Below are 9,174 nucleotides of genomic sequence, written 5' to 3' on the forward strand. Positions count from 1 at the left end.
CTGTAAATTTAATATATAAGTTTAGACTTACAAGGTTACATGAATTGGTTTTAGCATTAAGATTTGGATAATATAAAATATATATCTAAATTATAAAATTTGATGAGTGGTTTTAGCATTAAGATATAAGTTAGGTAAGCTTTATATCTACAAAATTACACATACAAAATCAATACAAACAATTGATAATTTAGATATCAAATATTACGAACAATAGAAAATATTTAACGATTATGCAACTGGTTGAGGATTACTTAAAAACCAAACTCATTTGGTCAAATGAGATACAGTTAAGTTGTGCAAAAATGACAGTGAATTTGATTTAAAAATTTTAACCATCTTTAACACCTCACTAATGTGCAAATGATGGTGGAGATTTCAAAATAATGTTCCTAGTCTTTGGGCTAAGATGTTGATTGCAGAGTATGGTCATCGTGATTCTGAGTGGATGCCCCTTTCAGGAAGGAAATATAACGGCAATAGTCTTTGGGGATATATCGTCAAGACTTGGACCACCATTCACCCTCTTCTTGATTTTAAATTGGAAAATGGAAAAATGATCCACTTTTGTCTCGACTCCTGGCTCCCCAATGGTAAGCTTGCAATCTCTTTTCACGACCTTTTCTCGGCTTCCATCCGAAAAGATATTAAGATTGCATATTTATATGCATCATCCAGCGATCAAAACTCTTGGAGGATTCTATCTCGTTTCTCAACGACGGATAGTCCGAGGGCTGACTTACTTAGAGGTCTTCTCTCTGAGGTTACTATTGATCCATTGATCCACGACTCCTTAAATCTCATTGGCTCTCCAAAATTGGAGGTTAGTCATATTTACTCTTCCCTCAAAAACATTAATCCATCTTCTTTCCCTTGGAAGGAATTATGGAAAATTAAGTTACCGTCGAGAATCACATTATTCGCATGGGAAGCCATTCACGGTGGCATCCTTACACAAGACAAACTCAAGAATAAGGGATTCCGTTTGGCAAATAGATGTGTTATTTGTGAAAGTTTCGAGGAGACAATCAACCATCTTCTCTTGGATTGTCATATGGCAAAGGAAATTTGGTCCCTTATCCAAAATATCATTAATCTTCAATGGGAGATGCCATTAATTATGGGGGAATGTTGGAAAAAATAGAATGATCTGAGCACTCCACACAATATTGGTTCAAGTTAGAAGTCAATCCTCCCAATTATGTGGTGGTCTATTTGGAAAGAAAGAAATCGTAGAATCTTTCAAGGGAAAAAGCATGACATTGCTAAGATCAAAGACTTCATTATTCTTACTCTCGCAACTATCAAGAAGAAAGGAATATGCAACGGATGAGACTTCTTTCAACTTATTGGAATCTAATTTTTTATTTCATTTTTTTTCTAGTATTTTTGTTTTCTTTTAAATGTTTCTCGTATTCAAAATAATTTTCTCATTAATGAAAAATTTACCTTTTATTATAAAAAACGAACTCATTTGAGTTTATATACAATGAGTTAAATAAAATAAATCTAACAAAACTAATGAAGGATAACAAAAGAATATTAGCTGAAATTTTTGAGCGGTAATTCAAATGATCCTTAGTCAAATTTGTGTTTTTATAAATGTTTTAAGTGTTATAACATCCTTAATATGGATATAATTGTATATGTTATAATATAGAATAATATATTACAAGATATTATCATGATAATATCAATATTATTATTAGATTAGATTAGTATATATGTAATTAATATCGTGATAATATCAATATTATTATATTAAATTAATATGTAATTCAATATATCATTAAATATAATATTATATGTATTCTAAAAATATAAAAAGGACATATCTTGAAGTATATTTTCACCATTCTCTATTATCATTGAGAGGAAAAAAACAATTTACCCATCCTTCTAATTAATATGAAAAAATCAAACATCATCTCCTTTTGCATACTTATTCTCACAATTGTAGCCGGAATGATGATAATGGTAGAGAGAAGCAACGCACAAACAAGATGTTCAACAATTGTTGCGCCATAGCCTACAGATTCGTGTGAGAATAATTGCAAATGGAAATTCGATGACACTTACTTGGGCTTCGCTCCACCCGATGTCTCCAAAAACACCAAGTGCACTTGTTTTCATACTTGTTAAACTGGTAAAGAATTTGTCAATGTTCTTGAATATCAATTACGTCAATCCATCTATAATTTTATTTGTGATATAGACATGTTTATATTCTCTTACTCTTCTAATAATTAATAAAAATGTGAGTATATTTTGGTGTCAATGTGTTTTGTGTTCTGAATTCCGATCACAAGCTACTAATCAAGGAGTATTTCAATACTAAATAATAGCGGTGCTTTAAACGTCGCTATATAAACGATGGTAATCTCTATTCTCTAACCATTGATCTTTGTTATTGGTGAGAAGTGTTTTTCATAAAGTCCCTGTCATAAATTAAAAGTATATTAAATAAATTAACTTATTATTTTTAATATTAAATTATTTTATTTACTGTTTTATATTCATAAAATAAATATGTCACAATTAAATATTTTTTAACCTAATTAAATATTCTCACAATTAGGTTAGAAAAAGGAATTTAATCAGGTAAAGTCAATTTAATATAATATAGTTTTTCAAATTATATTATATTATAATTAAGTTTAGTTTTTGTACAACTGTTGCATTAATTAAGTATCCTATGAATAATTGAATTGAATTGTATGCACTACGTCTTTACAAAGTTACATAAATATATTTAAATATATACAGGTGAATTATTATTTTTTATTTATATCTTATATCTTACAAAGAAAAAATATACACATTAAAAGAAAATGCATACATACATTGATATTTGATATTATGTAGTTTGTATATTATTTAGTGAATATTAGATATACAACTTTAAATATATTTAAAATTTCACAATTTTAATAATATATATATATTAGTTTTAAGGTTACACAAATCTACATGTGATTTTAGCATTGAAGATATCAATTTTCTTATTTCTTCCTATCTTTATTTCCTATTTTTATTTCATGTTTTATCTTGTTTTAGACTGAAATTATCGCAATCAATTTTTGTTTATTTTTTTTAAGAAAACAATCATATGTATAAAATAAAATTAGGTTATTTAAACTTAAAGATTATACTATGTAATAAGAATTGAAGGCGAAAATATTTAAAAAAAATTAAAAAAAAAAAACTAGCACAAAAATAAAAAAAAATGAATATAAATTTATTTTAGTTCGAATTTATTTCTACATAGCAATCAAGTCGCTTACTCAGTCAACCAAACGTTATGTACTTTTGCCAATGAAAATTATTGTATACATAAATCTAATAAATCTTTTGAAATTGTTAAAATTTAGACAAATTAGTTTTAGACAAATGTGCCATCCAAGAAAATGGGTATTATCCCTATTTTACATTGGTAGCAAAAAATTTATCGCATAATTTTTTTCAAATGTTTACAATATTTAATTGATTCAAGACAATTATGTAACTTTTAGTAATCATTTCTTGTAATTGAAACTTTTTTTTTAATTTATAGTGTTATTTTACACAAGTTTTGTAAAATGAAATGTTTTTCACTCTACACACATTAAAATTTGAGTTATACAAATTTATATCTGAATTTTAAACCCTTGCAAAGAGTTATATGAACTTGCTAGTGGATTTTCTTTTTCAAATAACAAATTTAGTTTAGGCTTTAGGTTTGGCATTAAGATCTGGAGTTTGGGGCTTGAGGTAGTTGAAATTCTTTGATAAAACCTCCCTTGCAAGTTCTGGCTCCAAAATGTGTACTCTTGGTATATTTCCGAACCACATGAATGACTTCCTTCCTAGTATGATATGAAAACATGGATCTAATTAATTAATTTAGACGATGAAATCTTTTATGAGTATGTTCATTTTTTCAAAGATCTCCCCTGTTCTGTTCCATATCATATGATGTTTTTTTTATATTTATTTGCTCTATCTGTACTTGCACAACATAAATTATTTGTGCGGCTATTTATTCTTCATTATCTAGAAAGAAATACCATAAGTGTTGATGGTTTTGTGAAGGAAGGGGACAACACGTGGAACCAGTGGCGGACTCAGAAATATTTTCTCGGGGGGCCAAATACATAGTAACGTAGCATTTTTTTGGCTATCAAATAAATGCATTTTTTAATTAAAATTCTACTCGATAATTACATAAAAATACTAACAAACACAATTACTAAATTATTCTTGTCCATGAGTCGGTACAAAAGAAGACAAAATATCTTCATTACGTTGACTATACCAATTAATCAATTCAAGAAAATTAACTTTATTTGATGAACTACTTGACTCATATGTCCTCGAAAAGGTAATCCTTGCCTCAATAGAAAGCGTGTTACATCAAACATTATCGTTAAACGGGTGCGATAATTTATTTCTATATCACGACCATGTGTACGTAAAACGTTTCTCACGTTATGTCTTTAATCTTAAAATTATTCAAATTGAACTCTAACTTCATTATGACAACTATTTGAAGTTCTCATATGACGATTGAATCTTTCTAATGCCCTTTTCCAATTTTTGTACACATCTCCTATAAATGTATCATCTACGTTTTCTCTATTTAAAAGCTTGAAAAGATAACACCAAAAACAAAATGATGCATCTTTTGATATGCTATATTTTAACCATGTATATTTGATCAGTAACATTAGACTCGTTAGTAGGCTCATTAATTGATTGAGAAGACTCATGTTGATCATGTGATGTATAAGTACAAATTCGTTTATAGAACATCTCCATTATTCTATATCCTACATAAAATAAATAACTAAAAATAAATATGTGTCACAACCCTAGGCCCCTAAATAAAATCTAACAAATATATTTATTTGTTGAAATAATTTAAAACTAATTTAAAATTAAGAAATATAAAATAATATTTTACCCTTATATTTATATAAATGGTTATTTTACCCTTATATTTATAAGTAATTTGTATTATTAATTATATTAAAATTAATAATATATATATAAATAAATTATAATATAAATGTAGTTTTAAAATAAATAATAATAGTATATGATTTTCATTATTTTATATATAATTTTTTATATTTTAACTTATATAAATAAATTTTATTTATATATTAACTAAAATTTATGTATTATTATAAATATTGTTTCTTAGAAAATATTTTTTTTTATAAAATAAAATATTAATAATAATTACTTTAATAAAATTATAATTGAAATTAGAATAATATAATTATGAATTAGTTTTTTTTATTATTTTTTATAAAAGAAAGTGTTAGTTTATTATAAATATTAGAAAATAGTGTTTGTATAAAATAAAAATTTTATAAAAAGAAGTGTGAGGTTATATTATAAAAGAAATGTGAGAGGAGGGTTCACCTGACCTCTATTATATATTTCAGCTCCAAAAACAACAGGACAAAGCCTAATTTGGTAAACATATATATAAAATATCTTAAAAGTTTTATTCTGATTGGGGGAGGCTCGGCCCCCAAGGCCCCCTTTAGGTCCGCCACTCATCGGACTGTGTAAATTAATATATAAATTTAGATTACATGAGTTGGTTTTAGCATTAAAATCGGGATAATATAAATTAGATCTAATAGAAACGATTGATAATCTAGATATCAAATTATATGAATAATTTATAAAACTAAAATTCTCAAAAGAAAATATTTAACGATTGTACAACTTGTTGAGGGTTACCTCAAAGTCGAATTCATTTGATTTTCTATATAATGAATGGCAAGTAAAATAAACCTAATAAACTAATGAAACTGAAAAAAAAAATATTTAATAAAATATTTAAATGGTAGTTGAAATTATCATTGATCAAATTTGTGTTTTTTTTAAATCTTTTAGGTGTGAAAAATTAATTATAGCATATTTAATATGAATATAATTTATATGTTATAATAATATTATAATATATTGCAAGTCAATATTATTATTATTATATTAGTATGTAATTTAATATATCATTTAATATAATATTATATGTATTTTCAAGTATAAAAAGGGACCTATTATGGGATATATTTTAACCATTCTTCGTTATCTCTGAGAGAAGAAAAAACAATTTACTCATCCTTCTAATTAATATGGCGAAATCAAACATTGTCTCCTTTTGCATTCTTATTCTCACAATTTTAGCCGGAATGATGATAATGGTGGAGAGAAGCAACGCAAAGACAAGATGTTCAACGATTGTTGCGCCATGGCCGGCAGATACGTGTGAGAATAATTGCAAATGGAAATTCGATAACACTTACTTGGGCTTCGCTCCACCCAATGTCACCAAAAACACAAAGTGCACTTGTTTTCATTCTTGCTGAATTGGTAAAGAAGTTGTCAATGTTTTGAAAATCAATTACTCAATCCATCACTAATTTCATTTGTGAGGTAGAGATGTTTATAAATCTCTTACTATTCTAATAATAAAAATATGTTTTTGTGTCAGTATGTTCTCTCTAACCATTTATCTTTGTTATTATTGAGAAGTATTTTCATAATGTCCCTAACATAAATTAAAAGTATATTAAATAAATTAACTTACTATTGTTAATATGAAAAAAAATTATTTACTATTTTATTTTCATAAAATCAGTATGACTTATCATTAAATATTAATGAACATAATTAAATATCCTCCAAACAAGGTTAGAAAAAGGAATTTAATCAAGTAAAATAATTTAATAAAATATAGTTTTCAAATTATATTATATTATAGGTTTAGTTTTTTGTACAACTGTTGCATTAATTATACACTCAAAATTAATAAAGTTTTGACAAAAAATTTTAGTATAGAAAAATCAATATTTTTACCATTAAGTTTATTTAGTGAATATGTTATATATACATTCTTAAATTTATTTAATTTTTCACGGTTTTAATAACCATATACAAATATATATATATATATATATATATATACAAATATATATATATATATATATATATACAAATATATATATATATATATATATACAAATATATATATATATATATATATATACAAATATATATATATATATATATATATACAAATATATATATATATATATATATATATATACAAATATATATATATATATATATATATACAAATATATATATATATATATATATTTACAAATATATATATATATATATATATATATATATATATATATATATATATATATATATATACTATGTTACGCAACTTTACAAGTGATTTTAGCATTGAAGATATGAATTTTCATATTTCTTTTTATTCTTATTTGATGTTTTTATTCAGTTTTAGACTGAAATTATATCAATCAATTTTTGTTTTCTTTTTTTAAGGAAAAGATCATATGTTTAAAATAAAAAAATAGGTTATTTAAAATTATGGATTATACTATGTAAGGAGAATTGACGGAAAAAATACTTTACAAATAAAAACAAATTAAAAATAATAATACAAATTTATTTTAGTTTTTAATTTTTTTTTACCTATTAATCCAGTCGCTTACTCAGTCAATGAAATGCTATCTACAAAATTCGACCAAAATCATAAAAATTGTTGTATACATAAATTTACTAAACCTTTTAAATTTTTTAAAGGTTAAACGAATTCCTTTTAATTAAATGAACCTCGCAAAAAAATGGGATGAAGACTATGTATTCCACAACGCATCCCTTTTTCACATTGGTAGTAACTTTTTATCGCTTAATTTATTTTAAATGTTTACAATATTTATTTAATCCGAGAATGTTGTGTAACTTTTAACAATCATTTCTCGTAATTTAAACTTTTTTTTTTGTTGTTGTTCATTTATAGTGTGATTTTACACAAGTTGTGAACGAATTCATACAAAATAAAATTTGAATTATACAAATTTATCTAAATTTTAGACTCTTACAAAGAGTTATATGAACTTTCAATTTTGTTTTTGCAAAAATTCAAATTTACTTTAGGCTCTGAACTGCATAAATTTAGACTTACATGATTGGTTTCTGCATTAACATCTAGATAATATAAATTATATCTAAATTATAAATCTTTATAAGCAGTTTTAGATTAAGATATGAGTTAGGTAAACTTTATATCTACAAATAACATATACAAAATCAATACAAACGATTGATAATTAAGATATCAAATTATATGAATAATTTACAAAAACTAAAATTTTCAACAGAAAATATCTAATTTAGTTATTTACTAAAAACTAATGAAACGTTGACAAAAGAATATTTACTAAAATCTTGAGCATTAATTGAAATTATATTTAGTTGAAGTTTGAAAATTTAGTTATAGCATATTTAATATGGATATAATTCTATATGTTATAATATGTAATAATTTATTTGTAAGATATTATTACGATATTATATCGTGATAATATCAATATTATTATATTATATTAGTTAAATTTGATAGTAGTATCCAAGAGTGTAAACGAGTCAAACTGCTTGTGAGTAGTTCGTGAGTAGCTCGGTCAAAGCTCGACTCGAACTTGGTTTGACCGAGCTCGAGTAACTCGATTATAAAATTGAGTTCGAGCTCGAGCTTTACATTTGTTGTTCGAGTAGCTCGCGAGTAGCTCGTTATTATATAATATATTATATTTATATATAAAAAAAAAATTAATTTCCTTATGTCTTCTAAGATTTTTATTCTCAAATCCTCTGTCCCTCCTCTTTCCATTCTTAAACAATCAAAGTCATCTCTTTATTTTCTCCTTTCATTCTCGTTTTCTCCTTCCTTCCATTTCGAACAACCAAACTCATCTTTCTCTTCTCCTTCCATTCTCAAACCGTTAAATCTCTCTATCTCTCTTCTCTTTTTATTTTCAAACGGACAAACTTCTCTATTTCTTCTCTTTTCTTCGTCCTTCATATTATTTCTTTATCAAAAAACTTTGAAGCATCTATTTTTTGGATTATAATATTAACGGAACAATTTTTACAATTTCGAATTTGGTAGAATTTGAAGATTTATATGACTAATGCATCATATTGTCAAATTTTTAATATTTATGATGAATGTTTCATTTGTAATTTTTAAATGAAGTGTTTGTGATTGAATGATTATTTTTAAATTATATAATGAGATTTATATTTCTTATTTTTAAATAATATTGTGATTATATATGTATAGTTTGTTAAATATATATT

General features: G+C 24.7%; 1 protein-coding gene across 1 annotated transcript; it reads left to right on the top strand.

Moving 5' to 3' along the window:
* Window positions 1–409: 409 nt before the first annotated feature.
* LOC124939472 lies at window positions 410–1,144 on the top strand. The gene has a single exon (XM_047479944.1). It carries the CDS (start codon window positions 410–412, stop codon window positions 1,142–1,144), a length of 735 nt encoding a protein of 244 aa, XP_047335900.1.
* Window positions 1,145–9,174: the final 8,030 nt, after the last annotated feature.

Source organism: Impatiens glandulifera, chromosome 5, assembly GCF_907164915.1.
Source record: "Impatiens glandulifera chromosome 5, dImpGla2.1, whole genome shotgun sequence".
Taxonomy (NCBI): domain Eukaryota; kingdom Viridiplantae; phylum Streptophyta; class Magnoliopsida; order Ericales; family Balsaminaceae; genus Impatiens; species Impatiens glandulifera.